Source organism: Eurosta solidaginis, chromosome 1, assembly GCF_040869045.1.
Source record: "Eurosta solidaginis isolate ZX-2024a chromosome 1, ASM4086904v1, whole genome shotgun sequence".
In the NCBI taxonomy this organism is placed as follows: Eukaryota; Metazoa; Arthropoda; class Insecta; order Diptera; family Tephritidae; genus Eurosta; species Eurosta solidaginis.
In genome coordinates, this window is record NC_090319.1 from 277212476 (window position 1) to 277233211 (window position 20736).

At 37.3% G+C, this 20736-nt stretch overlaps 1 protein-coding gene across 1 annotated transcript in view; it reads right to left on the bottom strand.

The window, feature by feature from the left end:
- The window catches only part of PolA2 (DNA polymerase alpha subunit B), a 349615-nt gene that overhangs the window by 38177 nt on the left and 290702 nt on the right, over nucleotides 1–20736 (bottom strand). The window contains exon 3 of the mRNA XM_067760902.1: nucleotides 4530–4606. Coding sequence (XP_067617003.1) covers nucleotides 4530–4606 — 77 coding nt within the window. The remainder of the gene's footprint in view (nucleotides 1–4529; nucleotides 4607–20736) is intronic.

Here is a 20736-nt window from a genome sequence, read left to right on the forward strand (position 1 = left end):
ATTGGTTAATTTTTGTTCGACTTATGGCGTTAAAAGTATCCTAGACAAATTAAATGAAAAAGGGCGGAGCCACGCCCATTTTGAAATTTTCTTTTATTTTTGTATTTTGTTGCACCATATCATTACTGGAGTTGAATGTTGACATAATTTACTTATATACTGTAAAGATATTAAATTTTTTGTTAAAATTTTACTTTAAAAAAAAAAAAAAATTTTTAAAAGTGGGCGTGGTCCTTCTCCGATTTTGCTAATTTTTATTAAGCGTACATATAGTAATAGGAGTAACGTTCCTGCCAAATTTCATCATGATATCTTCAACGGCTGCCAAATTACAGCTTGCAAATGTTTTAAATTACCTTCTTTTAAAAGTGGGCGGTGCCACGCCCATTGTCCAAAATTTTAATAATTTTCTATTCTGCGTCATAAGTTCAACCCATCTACCAAGTTTCGTCGCTTTATCTGTCGTTTGTAATGAATTATCGCACTTTTTCTGTTTTTTCGAAATTTTCGATATCGAAAAAGTGGGCGTGGTTATAGTCCGATATCGTTCATTTTAAATAGCGATCTGAGATGAGTGCTCAGGAACCTACATACCAAATTTCATCAAGATACCTCAAAATTTACTCAAGTTATCGTGTTAACGGACGGACGGACGGACGGACGGACATGGCTCAATCAAATTTTTTTCCGATCCTGATTATTTTGATATATGGAAGTCTATATCTATCTCGATTCCTTTATATATGTACAACCAACCGTTATCCAATCAAACTTAATATACTCTGTGAGCTCTGCTCAACTGAGTATAAAAACTTAAAAAAATTTAATAACAAAAAAATCTTACAATGACGTATCCCCCGGATAAGTTTGAGAGCAATAGTGTTGGTGGTGCCCTATTATAAATGTCCCTTTTTTGTTAGGTATATACCAAACATAGGCTCCTTTCATAACTAGAAAGTGTCAACAAACTTGATTAGTTGGCAAGGGTGGGATTAAACCGACGTATACGTATGCGGGTTCCAGACCGTGCTTGTGCAATGCCGTGCAACTGTGAAAATATAGAAAAGTGACACCAAGAGACATAGAGGATAGTGGTCAGGCAACCGATTGACGGAATACTCGAGGGTAAAAGCGGAGGGAAATGGTACTTAAACGGTAGGAGGTTTAGTGCGACTGACTTTGAGGCTTTGAATACTTCCTTCTTTGAAAAAAAAAGGCGTGAGTACCAAGTATTTATGAAATTCAATGTGAGAACATGCAGGTGTACGTCTCGAAAACTAACATTTCGAAATTAACCAGAGCATGGCCATGGATTGAAGTTAAACCATAACTTCACCCGAAACATCTAATCTTCGGCTTTTTGAGCAAAGCTTCGCCGGCTTCTTACAGGTAACGACCGATACCGACAACTTATTATTTTATTATCGGCTTATTAACGAAATCGAATTATTATCGTAGAGTTGTCGGGGTTAAATATGTGTCATCGACTTTGTACTGAAGTTTTTCCGTCTTTAACAAATCCTTTGCGCGCCGATAAATTGGTAAAACCCCGATAAAATATCAATTGCTTTTCGATAAATAACCGATAATTTTTCGAAAACAAAACGATAATTTTTTGATAAAAATCGATAAATATTCGACAACAAATCGATAATTTTTCGATAAAAAATCTATAAATTTTTGATAGCAAGCCGACAAATTTTTGAAAAGAAATCGATAAATTGTCAATAACAAATCAATAACTTCTAGATTACAAATCAATAACTTTTTGATAGTATAGCAATAGTAAGTCGATAACGCTTCGACAAAAAACCGATAACTCACCGACAAAAAGCTCTTACTTGTGCTTGCCTATAAAAAACCATTTCTTTCCTATCCTTTCCATTTCTTTATCTTACTTGACTTTTCTTTCCCTTGCTTTGCCACCGGATACCATCCTTAAGATGCTTCTTTTTTTTGATCAGCATTTAGTTTAAACCATATTTCTTGGACTATTTGTTGATGCGGCCGCCGTGGTGTGGTAGCGTGCTTCGCTTGCCACACCGAAGATCCTGGGCTCACGCCCCGGGCAACGCGACATCAAAAATGTATAAACATGTTTTTCAACTTTGAATAAATTTAACCGGCGTCTGGCATTTATGTTATATATTATTTCTAATTGCTGTTTTTATGTACAGGTCGCTTTTTTGCTCTTATTTGAAATCCAAATCTATAAATAAAGTTTTGGTTGTAAAGATGGGGATTCGTGCTATTAGCGAGCTTTGGGCATTATTAGTCGTAGTGGTTGTGTTTAGCTATATTTTATTAAAATAATTTGTTAAAAATAAACGATTATGAGCACACAAAGAAATATATTTGCCTATGGCGCTATTGTGAATATTTGATTAGAACTAACACTGCATTACCGGCAGTTGCTAACATTCGCCAGATGGCAGCGCAAGCGCATGCAAGTTGTTAGATGTTTGATTGATAGACCAGCTGATTTCTGTTGATATTTGATATGAGACCTTTATATGTGTTGCGCAAGATGCGCACGGGTCCGGCTCGTTTATTATTATTTACCTTTATACAGTTTTCATCCGATATTGGCTAGAGCCACTTACAGCGGAAATAAGCGGCTGTTCCTTTATAACCCATATAGCACAATTCGGCGATTTTCTTGTATTTTTTATGAAGGTGTCTTCTGTTGTTGTGGTTGTTGTTGTTGTATTAACGATAGACACTCCTCGAAGGCTTTGGGTTGTGTTATCGATGTTGATGTTCCTTTGCCGGATATGGATCCGTTCCGGTAAGAAAGCACCATTAAGGTACTAGCCCGACCATCTCGGGAACGATTTATATGACCACATTAAACCTTCTAGGCCATCCCGCCCTCCCCATTCATACTTCCATGAGGAACTTGGGGTCGCCACAGCCTCGCCTGCTAAATATGTGTATGATACATTTTTGAAGCTATAAAGCTTTGTATTGCGCTAATCAACCCCTTGAATGTGTCTTCTGGTTGGTGCGAGTGGAGGATGAGGCGTGACAGCTATCTCGTTGCTGTAAAAATGCATCTTATTGGGAGCTCAGACGCGTGTGATGGTGGGGAGTCAGCAATAGCATCTTCCTAGAGTTACCGACGACCTTAGAGGATGTAATTGTTGATGTCAGCGTCATAAGCTCTGTTCGCCCGTCTAGGTCAAGGATGCAGGAGAAATAATCTAGTTGCAATAACACGTTTTTGAAGAGACAGTGGCCACTCATCCAGAATTACATATTATTCGTGTAACTATAGTGGCATCCCACTTCCGGTAGAAAAGGCTTTGGAGAAGTTTACAAGGTATAATAGAAAAAGTGTTCGTCTTGTTTGTCCTGAGGTCTCGTTCTATAATTTTTTCTTTCCAACAAAAAAACTTTCGAAGGTTTTGGGGATATCTCGTAGTTGAGTTATGAGAGTCTCAACTAAATGTTATTGTTTTTCTTGTAGCAGTGCGTCGCCCCATCCAATAGGCGCGACCAAGTTTTCTCGGACTCCCGTTAGAGGACATTGATGACAATAAGTGCGTGGTCGCACCTACTGAATGGGGCGAAGCATTGCTACAACTTTCTAAATAAATCACGCATACTACTAGAAATTATACTGTCGTTTCTTAAATTTATTTTTATGATTTGCAATTTATCAATTTTTGACTATTTTTCTTGCGTTAAAAGAAGTTTAAGTTTTTCTTAGAGCAAATAATAGGCAATTTAATCGACTCATATGCTTGTTAGTAAGCCGTGAATTGACAATTTTTAACTGAGATTATTTATATGTTACGACTAAAATTACTAAAAAAAAAACAAGTGCACATAACTACATTAGGGTAATCCTTATAAATAAAATTTTCACATATAAACTTTTGTCCCGATTGGAGTCGATTAAGGCGTGACGCACAGGGGTCAAAGTTAAGATTCCTCTATGGAGACTTCAAAAATTAAAATAAGTAATGGCCTAGAAGGTTTAATGTGATCATATTAATCGTTTCTGAGATGCTCACGCTAGTACCTTAATGGTGCTTATTACTGGAACGTATCGGATCTATATCCAGAAAAGAAGCATCAACATCGATAACGCTACCAAAAACCTTTGTTCATACAACGACAACAACGAGGCAATAGCACAGAAAAATTTTGGCCCAGATTGGATTCGGTTAAGGGGTATCGCACAGAGGTTTAAATTCATAATTTAATATATTGGTTTTTCAAAGCGTAATCTAAAGCGCTTAACATTTCCATATTTTATGTGTTATCGCCAACTAGAGTAGATTTTGGGTCTTGCAAAACAAAGAATTATGCAAATATAAATTTTTTGAGTCTTCATACAGAAATTTAGCTTCGAACGCTGTGCAGCACCCCCTACCTAATCGTCTGCCAAATCAGAAATTTGATTTATAGGAACCACCCTAAACTATATACAATATGATTGACTACAAAAAATACATACGAGCATACAAACAAAAGTACAAAAACTATATGTACATATATAATTCTATCTACTGTATACTCACATTGGCGAATAGCTGGCTGGACTAAAGAGTAGTGCATCACCGTGGCGAGCAGGTGTTCTTGCCAAAGCACTTTTAGCCTGAAAGTATAATAACAAAGAGGAAACAATAACTTTAGAATATGATTTGAAAGGCAAACCAAACAAACAAGAATAATACCTAAATATAACAGATAGATTATGTTTTTATATTAGCATTAGTCAGGAATATTTGTTACTTATTGATGTGTAAATAAAAACAAAAAAGAGAATAAGTAAAATATTCAGAAATGCAGCTGCTCTTCGTTGTGGTAGCTAGAAAAAGAGCAACGAGATAAATTACTTCCATATTAAAGCAAGAAATAAAATCAATTGCACGGGGTAATAGGGAAAAGAAAAGCTTTTGTCTTTTAAGGCGATGAGAATAATTACATACTCCAAAGGTTACTAGTTCTTGAGGAATAATAAAAGAGAATTAGAGTCGATAAATAGATATCAAGAAAAAATTTTTAATACTGAATAAAAATTTTTTAATAAATTTAAATTTCAAAATATGCATAAAATCTAAGAAACAGTAGTATTTATAAAATATTCTTAATAGATTTTAATAAGATTTTAATAGATGTAAATGAAATTCAATGCACGAAAGACTTAAGACACGAACTCGAATTTGTGAATTGCCAGTTGGTACAGGGATCTTGAAAATTCAAAACAAAAAACGTCAGAACTTGGAAATTTTGCTTTCGTGTTTTAAGGATATTCTCTATAACCCAGTGACCTGAAACTTTGCACATAGTTTCGGGCTTTACTACGTTATAATATAAATAAATGTTCTCGATGGGCCAGGGATTTAAATATTTAGAGGTATTTAGAAAATCTGTTTAAAACATGTAAAATCCTGCGACCGCTTTTTGAGTTACTTTCCGTAGAGCTAGATTCTTCAAACTAAGCACATAATTCAGAACCTCATAGCAATGCAGCATTGGGAAAGCAAATTTTCGCATGGTAGTCCAGGGATCGTCAAAATTCAGAAATCGTCCGACCTTAAAAGTTTTGCTTTCGTGTTTTAAGAAGCTTCCCGATAACCGAAAGACCTGAACTTTGAACCAAACTTCGAGCTTTATTAGGTTGTAATATTTAGGATAAAACAGTTTTCTATATTGGAACAGGGATGGTGATATCGAGATTTATTTAGAAAGTCCATGTGGAATCTTGCCACCGCTTTTTGAGTAAATCCCCGTAGAACTAGATTTTCGAGTCTAAGAACTCACCCCCTCTCCCCCCCCCCCCCCTCCCCCTCGGTGTTAAGCTCATTAATTCCTAAAAATCTTAAGTTTTATATTGACTACATATAGAATCTTGCGGCCGCTATTTGAGTTACTTCCCGTACAACTAGATTTTTGAAACTAAGCACATAATACAGAACCCCAAGACAATGCAGCGTTAGGGAAACAAATTTTCGTTTGGTGGTCCAGAGATCGTGAAAATTTAAAAAATCGTCCGATCATGGAAATTTTGCTTTCGAGTTTTAAGGGACTTCCTAGTAACCCAGAGACCTAAAACTTTGAAGGAAACTTGGTGCTTTATTAGATTGTAATATTCAGGATAAGACAGTTTTCTATATTGGACAGGGATCGTAATATTTAGGAATGTTTATAAAGTCCATTTACAACATGTGGAATGATGCCACCGCTATTTGAGTAACTAGATTTTCGAGACTAAGAACTTACCCCCATGGCAATACCACATTAGGGAAACGAAATTTCACTGGCCGTCCATAGATCGTGAAAATTTTAAGTTGGAATCTTGCGACCGCTATATGAGTTACTTCCCGTACTGAGGCAGCGCGGCATTCCTCTTCCTACCAGTCTTCAGCAGCATTATGTAGTGAATGAGAGATGTGCTCCAGATTCCGTAGACTTCGTACATCGTGGGCCGATCGACTTTGTTTAGTATACTCCGATGAGTAGACATCCAAGTAGCTTGATGTATCTTTTATTGCCGGATCCTATTTTTCAAGTTTCGGCGTGGTCAATCAACCTCAACGCGTTGTCAGATGTTAAATCGTGGAGGCTGAATTTTCGGACTAAATCACCAAAGATCCCTTCCTTTTGCCAAAGTTCTCTTCCTTTTGTGTTTTCTGATCTTTATCCAGGTCGGTCCGATCATCTTTTACTGCATAGAGCAATAAATGTTATCATAAAACATCAACACCGCTGCGGGCTAAAGTACTTTGCTGCGAAGTGTTCTTGTAACTAACTATAAAACGTGGCTCCGACCTACGCTTATATCCTTATGCCCACCTTTCATGGGTCTAGCACATTTCGTGTTTGGCGGTCATGCCAACATTTGCCTTTACGAGGACCTTAATCGACCGGGCATCGGTACCATCCGCTGAAATGGGCTGAACATTCAGGGCACATTTCCTCAAATCACAGTCTTCTTTTTACATTTTTTCAACGCACAAGCCCGCCACGGCACTTGGACTTTCGTCGCCTTTTTTTCCTGATATGCTATAGACAGAGCTGCTTAATTGCTGCAGGATTGTGTAGCTATAGCAACCATAATGAACTTTGTCCACAGCCGTTGATGTATTTGGGTTCCATAGCCAAGTGTGTTCTGATGACGTATGTGAAAGTGCAATCGTTTTAAAGGAAGTACTTAAAAACTTTGTATCTTCCTTTTATTTCTCCTTTTATTGCATTGTCAAGATGACTTGAACTACATACGTGTAGGGTTCATGTTTGTAGCTCCGTGAGTAGTTACTTAAAAATCGATCGCATGATTCCAGAATTCTAAACAGATTTTTTAATACCTCTAAATATCTCGATTTATGTCCCATCTAGAAAACACTTATTCTAAATATTAAAATGTAATAAACCCGGAGCTTCATTCAATGTTTCAGGTCTCAGAGTTATCGGAAAGTTCCTGAAAGCTCGAAAGACTAATTTCAAAGGTCGGCCGATTGGTTGAATCTTTAAATACCCCTGGACCAACTAGCGACAATTTTTTCCCTCATGTTACATTTTCAACGGGTTCTGAAGTATGTTTTTAGTTGCACTCTAGAATCTAGCCCTACGAGAAGTTACTGAAATAGCGGTCGTAAGATTCCACATTTTGTAAGTGAACTTTCCAAATACCTCTAAATTTCTCGATCATTGTTCCATATAGAAAACTCCTTTATGCTAAGTATTACAACCTAATAGAGCCCAAATTATCGCTCAAAGTTTCAGATTTCTGAGTTACCGAGAGGTTCTTTAAAACTCGAAAGCAAAATTTAGCAAAAGTTTTTTCCCTCACGTAAAATTGTAACCAAGTTCCGATGTGTGTTCCAAGTTTCAAGACTCTAGCTCTCCGAGAAGTAACTCAAAAATGGATTGCAAGTCTTCAATTTTGTATGGAAACTGGCGGAAAAACGTCAAACGAAACTAATATAAAATAATTTCAATATGCTTACAAAGAAGTCCGTGAAACCAGGTTCGAGCGTAAGCAAATGGGATATTCTATCGAGACATTGCCTTTTTCATGCCCGGACGTTGTACGATCAGTATACCTCACCACTCTGATTACCAAGCGAGGCCTAAATCGGAGGGTTCTCAGTTCATATGATTTAATAGCTAAAAATCCGCTGGGATAAGGTTTAAATTACATACAAAATGTCTACACGGAATCTATAGCGTATGAGTCGAAGTACGGTCAAGATAATATAATTATTTTTGGTTGCGCTTGAAAACTTGTCACATGGATGAGGAAGCCATGGATTTGTCTTATAATTTCAAATATGTGGTGGGTGTGTTGAAGTTTCTCATATCATCAAGGGCTTGAAAGAGCAATAGTATTTAAAAATTATATTGCATTTCGCAAAACGTGAAATAAGTTCACTCAACAGCTCACGCGATCCTTGTGCCGCTAAGTAGGAACGTTAATTAACAGCAACTTCACGTCCAAATTGATAAATATCAGCTCTATGTTCAATTCAAAACACTTTCTAAAACTGCTTATGTGGTGTACGAAATAACTAAAACGAGCAAAAATATAATTTAGCACTAAATCACATTTATTTCTTCCTGTTATCGCGATAAATTGATCCACTCCTTAATTTACTGTTTTAAACACACATAGAGCAGTAAATCATAATTTTCAGTGCAACGTTGGCCGATATCCGTGAAGTTAGGCATATATGTCTACAACAAAACTGCTACGTACTTACTACCCATATAACAATCATAAGCGTGTAAAATTGCTAATGAAAGCCAAAGGAAGCCATTAACTTTGTAACTACACAAAAATATCAATTGAAAATTTAATGAAATGACCAAAAACTGCATGCCGACGCGCAGACGTAAGTGTGAGAGATATTTGAAGATTAAAATTAAACACAACGTACTTACTTGCCAAACGCTTTGACAGTCACAATTGACAACACGAAAAAGCACAAAAAAGTAGTAATAAAACAAGTAACTAAACAAACTAAATAACAAACTAACTCAGAAGCAATAACAATAAAAAAAAAATTTGATAAAAAAAAAAATTGAGCAAACGCGCATTATGAACGGATCATAAACAAACACCAATATGGAGATCGATATGTTGCAGCAACATGACAGTAGATACTACATACAACAGTCTAATAAAAAGCAACAATAAGTGAGTGGATAGCTAGTGTGGCAACAACAAACAGCAAGTCGTAAGTGGTGATTATTGTTGTTAGCGGGCAAAATTTTACTGTGTTTGTCGTTAAAATACGAGTAAACCAATTTCGAAAAAAAAAATATATAACTACAGCAGCGAAGAAAAATATAGCAGTGAGAATGATTATCAAACTGCGTCAATTTTATTTTACTTTCGATATTTTAAGAAAAAAAAAATCGATGAATTTAGCAACTGTAGCAAATGCAATTATTTGGCGTTCTCTGAATTTTTGTTAAGTATGCAGCAAAAATTATTGGTTTCTCAAATTGATTTTTGTCAGTTTTTCTTCTGAAGGGTGTTTTAGATTTTGGTCCATAGGTTAGATTGAACTGGGCACGACAGTAAAGATCTCATATAGACTGAATGTGTTCATAGTGTTAGGTTAGGTTGAACTGGCCGGTCCATGAGGACCTCACATAGACTGAATGGGTCCGTAGTGTTACCAGAAGTTTATTTTGACGACCAAACTGAAAAACCCTATCAAAAACCAGGACCTATGTTATAAAATAACTCCGTCCTCTTGGCAAGCAAATACTAGAAGCTTCCTAGGACTTAAGCCCCCTGCTGCTTCTAGATCTGACAGCTGTATCACTCCTAATAGCTAGAGTCTTAGCCTGGAGCGGAGGGCACGAGCACAAAACGTTCTCAATCTTTTCCTCTTCCAACCCGCACTTCCTACATCTGCTATCACTGACCAAGCCTAATTTAAAGGCATGTGACGCCAGAAGGCAGTGTCCAGTCATAATACCCGTCATGAGTCTACAGTCCTCTCTTTGTAATGATAGAAGCAACTTTGTTAGTCTATGGTTGTAAGACCTACACATAATCTTCGACACTTTACAGCCCCGCGCTTGAACCCACGCCTTTACCACTTGGTCGAACATGTGCACCTCTCGCCTTCTCTTAATCTCGCCGAATCTAATTGGGACGTCTACGGAGCAAGCTTCAAGGGGTGCGCCCTTTTTAGCTAGTTCATCTGGTTTTTCATTCCTATCTATTCCCATATGCACTGGGACCCAATATAGATGTATGCTTCTCCCTGTCCCGATTCTTTCCAGAGACTGCTTATACTCTTAACAAAATTTTAGATGCTGTGCTGTGCCAGATTATTGCCTTAATTGCTGCTCGATACTGCATTGGTTACGGCTAATACTTCCGCTTGGAAAACGCTACAGTGATCTGGCAGCTTGTAGGATCTGTTTATTTCCGGATCAGCAGAGTATACCGCAGACTTCCACTACTTTGGAACCATCTGTGTACACATGTATCGCCTCGTCCGCCATTTGAGCACCTTTGCACCGATCATCCATAGTGTTACCAGAATTGGTTTGACGACCAAAAAGAAAAACAAACCCCAATTAGGTACCAGAACTTATAAAATAACTCTTGGAAAATAATAGACAATTTCTAGGATCTAGCTTAATTACCCCCGCGATATCTGGCAATTCTTTCGCCCCTAATAGCAGGGGCCCTGACCTGGCCAGCACAGAACACTCAACTGTTTCTTCCTGCAGCTCGCTTTTCGTTCAAGACCTAAGTTATGAGCATGAGAAACCAGAATATAGTGGCATGCTAACTGCCCATCGCGAGCGAGTCTTTTCTCGTTAGAGATATGAGTAACTTTGTGAGTCTAATGTCATAGGATTTGCACATGATCATAGAAATTTTGCCGGCCCGCACATCTGTCCGGAAAGTAATATAAACTGGGTTATAGGTTCCTGCAAACCCTGAAAGTCTCCCGGCCCGGATGGCATCATTCCTGCGCAACTTTAAAAGTCTTTAGGGATTTCCTGCCGCTGGTTGGCCATCATCTACACTAACTGCCTCAGGCTTCACTTAACTTAACGTGTGAGCGGTTGATTGACCTGTACCTAAGGAAAAGGATGCCTCGGTGGGTTACTGTCGGCTTCACAGCATGCCTACTGTAAGGGCAGATCGACGGAAACGGCTCTCCATTCGATTGTAAAGCAAATAGAGGGGTCCCTAGAACACAAAGAGTTTGCTCTGGGTACCTTTCTAGACATCGAGACAGCTTTTAGCAATGTCTTACCGGGGGCAATTGAAAGAGTTCTGGTGGGTTTAGGAGTCGAGGCGGCTCTGGTTGAATTGTCTCAGCTGAGTGGGGAGGGGCCATAACTGAGACGAACGTGTGCAGGGGCACGCCACAGGGGGGTGTCCTATCTCCTCTGCTCTGGGTTGTCAACGAGCTTCTTGTGGAGCTGAAAGCCAACGGCTGTAGGGTGGTTGGCTATGCAGATGACCTCGCTATCCTAGTCAGAGGCAAATTTCTGGACACCCTGCGCGATGTTCTGCAGGGCTACCTGGATACAGTGGCTAGGTGGGCTGAAACATGTGAATTGGCGGTCAACCCGGGAAAACAGAATTGGTTCTTTTTACAAGGAGATATAAGATACCCGACTTCAGAGCTCCCTCGATTGGAGGGATACCGTTGGTACTTTCTGACAGGGTTTGTCAAGAGCTAAATGTAAGCCGCAAGCTTAAGTTGGCTGATCACTGCAGTGTATTACAATCGGAAGTTGCTGCGATTAAGGATGCGGTAGATGAAATGCTATCGAGTGCTACTACGTTTAGGGAATTTAACATCTACTCTGATAGCCAAGCGGCTATAAAGGCCTTGAGCTCAACTACAGTGCGATCGATGGTGGTCTGGGAGTGCCTGACCTCACATGCGATTGCATCGAATTATTTTACAATTAAGATTATCTGGGGCCCGGCCATAGTGATATTCCGGGTAACTGTCAAGCGGATCAAGCGGTACAACTGAACCGGATGAAGATGGCTGTAGGGATTTCGGGATTCCGCTAGCCACCTGTGGATTGCTCCTCCATAGCTGGGCCTCGAGTCAGCTCAGCAAACGTTGGGCGGGCACTTTGTCTGGCAGGGTAGCAAGATCTTTGTGGCTGAAAGTGGATGGCAGGAGGTCTGCTGAAATAATTGGGTTCACTTAGGCTCACCTATCAATGGTCATTGGGGTTTTGACAGGGCACGGCCCCATGGGTATCCATGCGGTACGTCTCAATATATTAACAACTCCATCCTGCTGCAGCTGTATGGAGGATGATGAGGTGGAATCAACATATCACTTTATGCTCGATTACCCAGCTTTTGCCAAAACTAGGCGAAAGTATTTCGGTCGCGACTCACTTGGATCTCCCGAGGAGCTATCCAAGGTTGAGATCGGTATCATTCGGAACTTTATCGTTGTTACCCAATGATTCTCTAAGTAGTTATATCTACGTCACCGTTATTTTAGTTTATTATATGTGGCGGCCACCGTGGTGTGATGTTAGCGTGCTCCGCCTACCACACCGTATGCCCTGGGTTCACACCTCGGGCAAAGCAGCATCAAAATTTTAGAAATAAGGTTTTTCAATTAGAAGAAAATTTTTCTAAGCGGGGTCGCCCCTCGGCAGTGTTTGGCAAGCGCTCCGAGTATATTTCTGCCATGAAAAGCTCCCAGTGAAAACTCATCTGCTTGCAGATGCCGTTCGGAGTCGGCATAAAACATGTAGGTCCAGTCCGGCCAATTTGTAGGGAAAAACCAAGAGGAGCACGACGCAAATTGGAAGAAAAGCTCGATCTAAAATCTCTTCGGAGGTTATCGCGCCTTAAATTTATTTATTTATTTATTTTATATGTGGTATCACAACGGGCCTTCATGTTGTCCAAGTGAGCTTCCCCTATCCGGGAAGCTACTACCCAACCTAACGTAACATCTGTCCACGCATTTCCTGCTTGGTGGATCATATGCAGCTCCTGTTTCGTTTTTATTTTGGATTGACGGACGTCTACGTCTTTACTCTTTCATTGTTGACGTGGCCCATTTGTTGCGCAACACTGTACTTAAATAAACTACAATAAATAAGAAGTGTTGCCCATTAAGGAGCATACACACTTGTTGCTCATTTCCAGTGGCGCGCACACTCGTACACAAACAAAAATACACATACGTTTTATGTTTTTTGCAATTCTACCTGCAGCTCTGATTGGCATCACCTGCCAGCAAGCAACCTAAACGCATAATCGCCAAACAGCTGAGATTCCTCTTGCAGTGTAGGTAAGACTCACACGCTTCCTGTACTTTGGTTAGTTGCAACTGTACTCACACATGTGTCTATGTGGCTGTGTGCATACTTATGTATAGTCATTTTGTGTTGCACTAACATTTAGATACCTTCGTTACAATTGTCATCGTCAATGCCCTGAATTGTGACCGGCCTAAATGTGTCTCCAGTTGCATTTGCTATTTTGGGTTTTAAGTGCCTACGCAAATGGTAAGATTCAAAGATATTCGCTCCCGCACTTTGTTTTAACGTTTTATGTAAATTACCCAGAAAGTTTTAAAGCTTTTTTTGCATTTCTCAAAATACTTACATAACCCTTAAACGAATTAAAGCATTTTTCAAATCAGCCTGGTTGAATTTGAGAAACAATGGATACAAAGTAAGCATTTGGATAGACTCGAGTTCCCGAGTAAAAGGTGGAAATTTTGTTTATGTAGCCAAAACATCCAAGCCACCTTTTACTCGTATACTCGAGTCTCACCTTTTATGCGTTAGGACCAATTTTATCGTCATATGTATATTAATTCACGAGGACTATGCATAAATGAAACGAAAAATAAGTCTACCTCATCATGACACACATAAGATTACGCAAACTTTAACTTGGAATACCGAGGAAATCTTCCTTCAAATGAAGACAGATTTTAAATGAGTCTAGAGCACTTGATGCACCACTCGAATTCTCTACTGAGTGCCGAAACTCCAGCGTTTTATGTTGCTGAGAATATTCATGCTTAAAATTGGAGGAATCAATCAACTGTTCCAGCGGCATACGCGCTTGTACTTAATACCTTGAACTGCTACACACGATGCATGCCTTCCCTCAGAAAGAGTGATCGACCAATCTCTTCCTTCGTATCCTATTACTAAGCACATTTCTTATTACCGCTAAACGTAATCTTAGCGAGGTAGTGACTCAGTTCATTGAAAGTTCCAGTTTTGAAATATCATTGATATTAGAGAAAAATTGCAAAGTTTACAAACGGCGATGGTTACTAGAACATGTTTTTGAATCTCACTTTTTCATCAGCTACCTTCTCGGGAGATGAGTATTGAACTCGAAATCTCCAACATTCATACTTTACACTAGTGTAAAGGCAGATGCCTTTAACCACTCAGCTATATGAATGTCCCGCTGCTCACTTTGCCTTTTTCTTGCTATTCCTTTATTCACCATTTAGGTACATACTAATTCTATATGCTTTTTAATCCTAATTGTGTGGAATATTAATAGGCGCGCTTAAGAGCTTAGTAATATTGGTTTGAAATATCTTTATCGCGTTCTGTTCGCTACAGTTTTCCCTATTACTCTCACAAAAGGCATCTTTCTCTCTGCCAAACCTTAGCTTTACGTGGTAACTTTTCATGAAACCCTGACCTGTTCTTTGGGTTTATCGCTTAGATTAAAGGAACTATGTAGAAAATTTTATTAGAAAAATTACAATGTTCAAGGTGGAAAAACAAGCTGAGTCTTAATAAACAAACAAAAAGGAAATTCTAATTGTTAGTTGAACAACCAGCATACGCAGTAAGTAAACATGTAAAAAAAAAATAACTATTAAATTAAAGCAACCGACAATAATAAAAGTTGACTGTTATAAAACCAAATTCCACACCTTCACTTACAATCGCTACTGTTCCAACTTTGTGTACTTGCCACTTGATAGTGTTGTGTGACTCCGAGTATGTTAGGATCCGAATATATATCGCACGGAAAAGTAAGTACCCCCTCGAGTATTTCAAGCGGTTTAACTTAGTAGGAAACATATTTTCTAATAGTTCTTGTTAACGATGTCGATGTTTGGATGTTCAGATGAAAGGGGAAAGAGCAAATAAAAGTAGTCAAAACTGAAGCCAAAACCGAAGTCGGTATCGAAACTGGACTGCATGTTATCAATATTTTTTCAAGGTATTAACGGTTGATCATCGACGAAATGTATAGACAAGTCATCGATTTGCTATCGATTTTTAATTGAAAATGTATAAATTGTTTTTTGGAAAGTTGTCGATTTTTAATCAAAAACTTACCGATTTGTTATCGGAATGTTACCAATTTTTTATCGGCGTATTATTACATGTTATCGATGACATATCGGCTTGCTTTGAAAAAGATAGGGATACAAATGCAATATAAAATAGATGACATATCTGTAACCCATCGATAACAACCCGATTACAAACCAATAAGAGACGATGACTCGACGGTTGCAAGCAGATAACAAACCGATAACTCAACGATAATTTCACTCTCCATAGCAGTAAAATATATTGTCGGTATAGATTTTTGCCGAGGAACCCTTTTGAAATATTAAATAACATAGGTTGAGGTTTAAGCCATTAACCCTCCGATTAGCGGTAATAAGTTCAACACATCTTAGCGTTGTCGTCTGGCCAGACGAAATTTTACATTTTGAACTTTATCCACAAATATTTGAATTTTTATTGACATTTTGAAGTAAACTCGTCGCACATTGTGATAAGTTTGAAATTTTATTGATAAATTTTGAAATGAATTCGATCTATGAGGTTTTATAGGCTTAAAAATATGTTCGTCTAGCCAGACGACAACGCTAAAAAGTGACATAATCAAATTTGGTACAAAAAAAGATAAAACAAAGTCCACAAATATTTGAATTTTTACTTAAGTTTTGAAGAAGCTCGTCGCACACTGTGACTACCCAGAAATAAGTTTCGATTTTTATTGATAAATTTTGAAATGAATACGAACTATGAGGTCTAATAGGCTATGATCGTCTAGCCAGACGACAACGCTAAAATGTGACATAATCAACAAACAGATAAAATAAAAAGAAAAAAATAATTTCAGGAAATAGGATATTGTATAGGCTGCCTCCGGATGATTTCTTGATGGTTTTGGGAATAATTTAGGGTTCATTTTGAAGTTGTTCTCAGACTATCATATCAGGATTGGCTTTCGGATAATTTCGGAGCTGTTTCGAGATTATTTTGGGACTACATATTTCAGCATTGTTTTCGAGATTTTTCAATGGAAGATTTCGGTACTATTTCGCAATAAATTCAGCATCAACTACGTATCATTCCGGGTCTCTGATGGGATTTTTGCGTGATCTTTTAGAGGCTATTCGTTTTAGAGTAAATTCGGAGCTATTTCAAAATCATTTCGGGACTATTCAAGGATTGTTTTCGAAATTTTTTTAAGGAAGTTTTCAGTACTATTTGATAATGGTTTTAGGACTAACTCCGAATCGCTTCGAGGCTTTTCCGGATTGCTGTAGACTATATTAAAGGCGTTTGCCTTTGGAATCATTTCGAAACTATTTCTAAATCATTTCGGGACTATTTCAGATTTAAGGTATCTTTTTAGAAAAATTTTTTGTTAATAGTACGCAATGATTTCAGGATGATCCTGATTCAGTACTATCGCCCGATCATTTCGGGTTTATGTTAGAATTGTTTTAAGAATATTTCGGGATCTTTTCGAAAATATCTCTGGATAACTACAGCGTTGTTAGATACTATTGCCGGACTGTTTTTGGGATATTTTATGATTACTTCGCTATTATTTTGGGACTAACTCGTGGTAATTGTGGAATTATCTCTGAATCACTTTGAAATTTTTTGGCGTCGTTTCGGGTTATATCGAGTTAGACGAGTAAGCGTTTCGAGAAAATTGATGGACTTTCTACGGCTCATTTTGGAAATATTTCGGCAACCAAAATATCTTCAGATAGATTTGTGATAACTTAAGGGATAGTTGCCGACTATCTCTAGAGCATTTCGGGATTGTTTTTGTTTGTGTTCTACTTCGGCATACGTATAGTTGCCGACTATCTTCGGAACATTTCGGGATAGTTTTCGCTTTTCTTTGTCGGCCATTTCATATGGGTTAAATAAAATATCGGCAATTTCTAAACATTTCTGAAATAACCCGGTTTTGCGAAACTGATTTCGAAATTTGTACATCACTGCCACTTACCACTTAACAAACCAATGGACCTAGGTTAAAGTTGGCGTTGAACTGCTTCACGGTATGTGTAAATTCAGCGGAAATATTAGCACACGCACGTAAAAATGAAGTAGATGCTCTGGTGGTTTTAACGATTCAACACAATACCGCTTAGCTCATAGAGCAGAAATTCATTTAACACGCTTTATTTACTTGTTTCTTAACTTTTGTTTAGTTTCTAGAATTCAAGAAATATGTATTTACTTTTATCTAATGCTGAGTAATCTGGCAGGCGTTGGTACTAACAACAAACAGCCGACATTCGAACAGGTGGAATCGTAAATTTTAACTTCACCTGTGACATAGCAAATTTTTTATGAGTGTATGTGAATACGGCTGTGTCGAATGAAACGGAAGTAAGGCATATTTAGGACACACTTCAGAAGAGAGTATTCAAAGAAAGTATATGCTAAAAATGGTATAGGACCACCATTGTATGTGACGCTCCTCGAAAAAAGGACCCCTTACTCGCATTAAGTCAACAAATTTCCACTAAATTTTATTACTATTTGAGTTATAAGCCGGTAAAGTCGACAGTAATTCACCGATAACGAATCGATAACATTTTGGTAACTCATTGATAACTTTTCCATTAATAATCGATACTCTCATAAACCCATAAATCTTAGCTAAATAAAATAATAGTCTAGCTTTTAGTAATATTAGTATCACAAAGGACCTTGGTGTTGTCCAAGTGAGCTATCCTTATCAGGGCAGCTATCACCTAACCTGGTATTATTATTACTTAATGTAAGTATTATTTTCAATAAACCCGTTTAGCTGGATTTTTTTTCATAAATCGATTTCTATTTCTGTATGTAATATGTGTTCGAAATATGAGCCAAATCGGACCACAAATAAGATTTTTTTAATACCTCTATCCTTGCGCCACCTAGCGGATATTTTTTCATAGGTCCCTTTCTATTGATGTATGCAGACCTGTTAAATTTCAACATTAATTTCGTTTCCCTTTTTAATTTTAATGATTAATTAATTTTTTACACAGCATCTAGCAATTAATAATTAATTAATTAAAGATATAATTAAAAATAATCATGATTATTGGCCATTAAAAAATAATCAAAAATAATTAAAAAATGTACCTATTGTTTTAAATTAAAGACAATCATATGATTAAGAACAATTAAGTAATTAAAAATAATCAAACAATTAAAATTGATCAAAAAATTTAAATTAATCAAACAATTAATAATTAAATTTAATTATTTGACTAATTTCAATTACTTAATTACTTATAATTATCTAATTATTTCCAATTATATGATTATTTTGAATTACTAAAATGAAAGAGAAAATGTTTGAAGTAAGTGGCTGAAACCAAATGTACTATTGTATGTACATACTTGTGCTAACTCAAGAAATATAAGATATATATTTATTCTTACTGATATTGCCAGGTGTCGCTGCTTTTTGTGAAAACTTTTAAAAACCAAATTGGAAAGTGTAAATTTTGACTTATTACACCACAGACGTAAGTATACATCTGTATACATTTGTTGACCATTCAATAAGCCTATACATTATGAATTATTTGCAGAAAAAATTTATGTTGAAAACATGGTTGGAGAAGAAAATATGGCGCATTTCTCTGCGGACGACGTTGTTCGTGATCCAACTTATTTACCAAAATGGATCAAAAGAAAAAGCAAGCTCGAAAGCTCCGCATCAACTTCAAACAAATCTTCCTGTAATTTGATATTCGGGAATTAACAATTATATATCTGTATAATGCAGTCCATAGGAGAGGCTCTTAATTTTGTGCAAAGGGGAAGGAAACGTTGTGTACGGATATTTGCTTCCAGTGGGCGTGACACTAAACAACAAACTAAAGAAACAATAAATTTTTAAGCTTTATTTCGGAAAAATTAGAAGCGTAGTTAAGGCAACGTTTCAATATTTTCTTTTCTTTAGCTCCCGAAGCAAATATTGCAATATCTGCTTCTGTTTTAACACCAGATATTAAAGTCAACTGGCTCAAGGTGTTGCAGAAGACAAACAGTGATTTGCTGAAAGATGTTATATACGAAAAAGTTGTTTCAACCATATGCTTGTATCATCAACAAGGCAAACTTTCAATTGAAGTCGACGCACAGTGTAACTTTTTTCACTTTTAGGATGCCAAAATCATCAACAGCCAAACCAGTGGAGCAATTCATTTGAAATTTTGCAGTGTGGTTGCAGATACCTAAATCTTATTCGAGAATAAAAATGGGCGTGGTCCGCCCACTTTTTCTCCTTGACCTCATACAAGGTGAAATTTCACATAACCATATTTTCTATTTTAAAAGCATTTGCCAGTGCCAATATAAATAAAAATTGTTTAGATTTCTTAACTTTAGCTTAGAGGCTTTTGATTAATATTTTAAAAATTTTATTTTCAAAGTCAAACACAACATAGGTACATATATTTGTAAAAACTGAATCGAAATGCATACTTATAAATAAAAAGTGATATTTTAACTGGTATAAAGTTAGTCGGAGTCAATATCGTCGACATGCTCTGGTTCAGATAAAAAGCTAATAACTTCACTCGTTAATGCTTGCCGCTTTGACCGCAAACTGTTTATGAACGGGTCTGAATAAGAAACTGGGGTTTTACGGGAAAATAATACCTGCTAATGCTTAACAAAAATATACTTACCCATTTCTTTGTTTTAAAGATCTACCTAAGATCTCAAACTCCGAGCGACCTTTAGGTAGGCGTTTATGTGATGTATACATACATATGTATATTCCCGAAGCACTCAATTGCTTAGAAGTATCACCCATAATAGACGACCCTCAGGTAGGCGTGTTTACATAATAACATAAGTTGATGGAATAAGTGCACAACTCGTTAACTATGGGAAAACTCATATGACAAACAATGAAGGCTATTATTCAGTGCACAAGTTTCCTTTTTCTGGGTTTTTACCATTTCAGGTATAACTGTCTTTTTTTTTTTGGTATCTAGTATTGCAGACTTGAATTGAGAACAATCCATTGTTAGGTCACTGCGCTTCATACGTTAGCGAGGGCATAGAGACCTCAAGTTGGCGATTACAAAGAAAAACGCAAAATTTCGCAACGGTTTTTTTTATACTCAGCTGAGCAGAGCTCACAGAGTATATTAACTTTGTTCGCATAACGGCAATCCGTAACGGCATAAACTAATCGAGATAGGTATAGACTTCTATATATCAAAATGATCTGGGTGAAAAAAGAAATTCATTTAGCCATGTCCGTCCGTCTGTAAACACGATAACTTGAGTAAATTTTGAGGTATCTTGATGAAACTTGGTATGTAGGTTCCTGGGCGCTCATCTCAGATCGCTATTTAAAATGAACGAAATCGGACTACAACCACGCCCACTTTTTCGATATAGAAAATTTCGAAAAACCGAAAAAGTGCGATAATTCATTACCAAAGACGGATAAAGCGATGAAACTTGGTAGGTGCGTTGTAC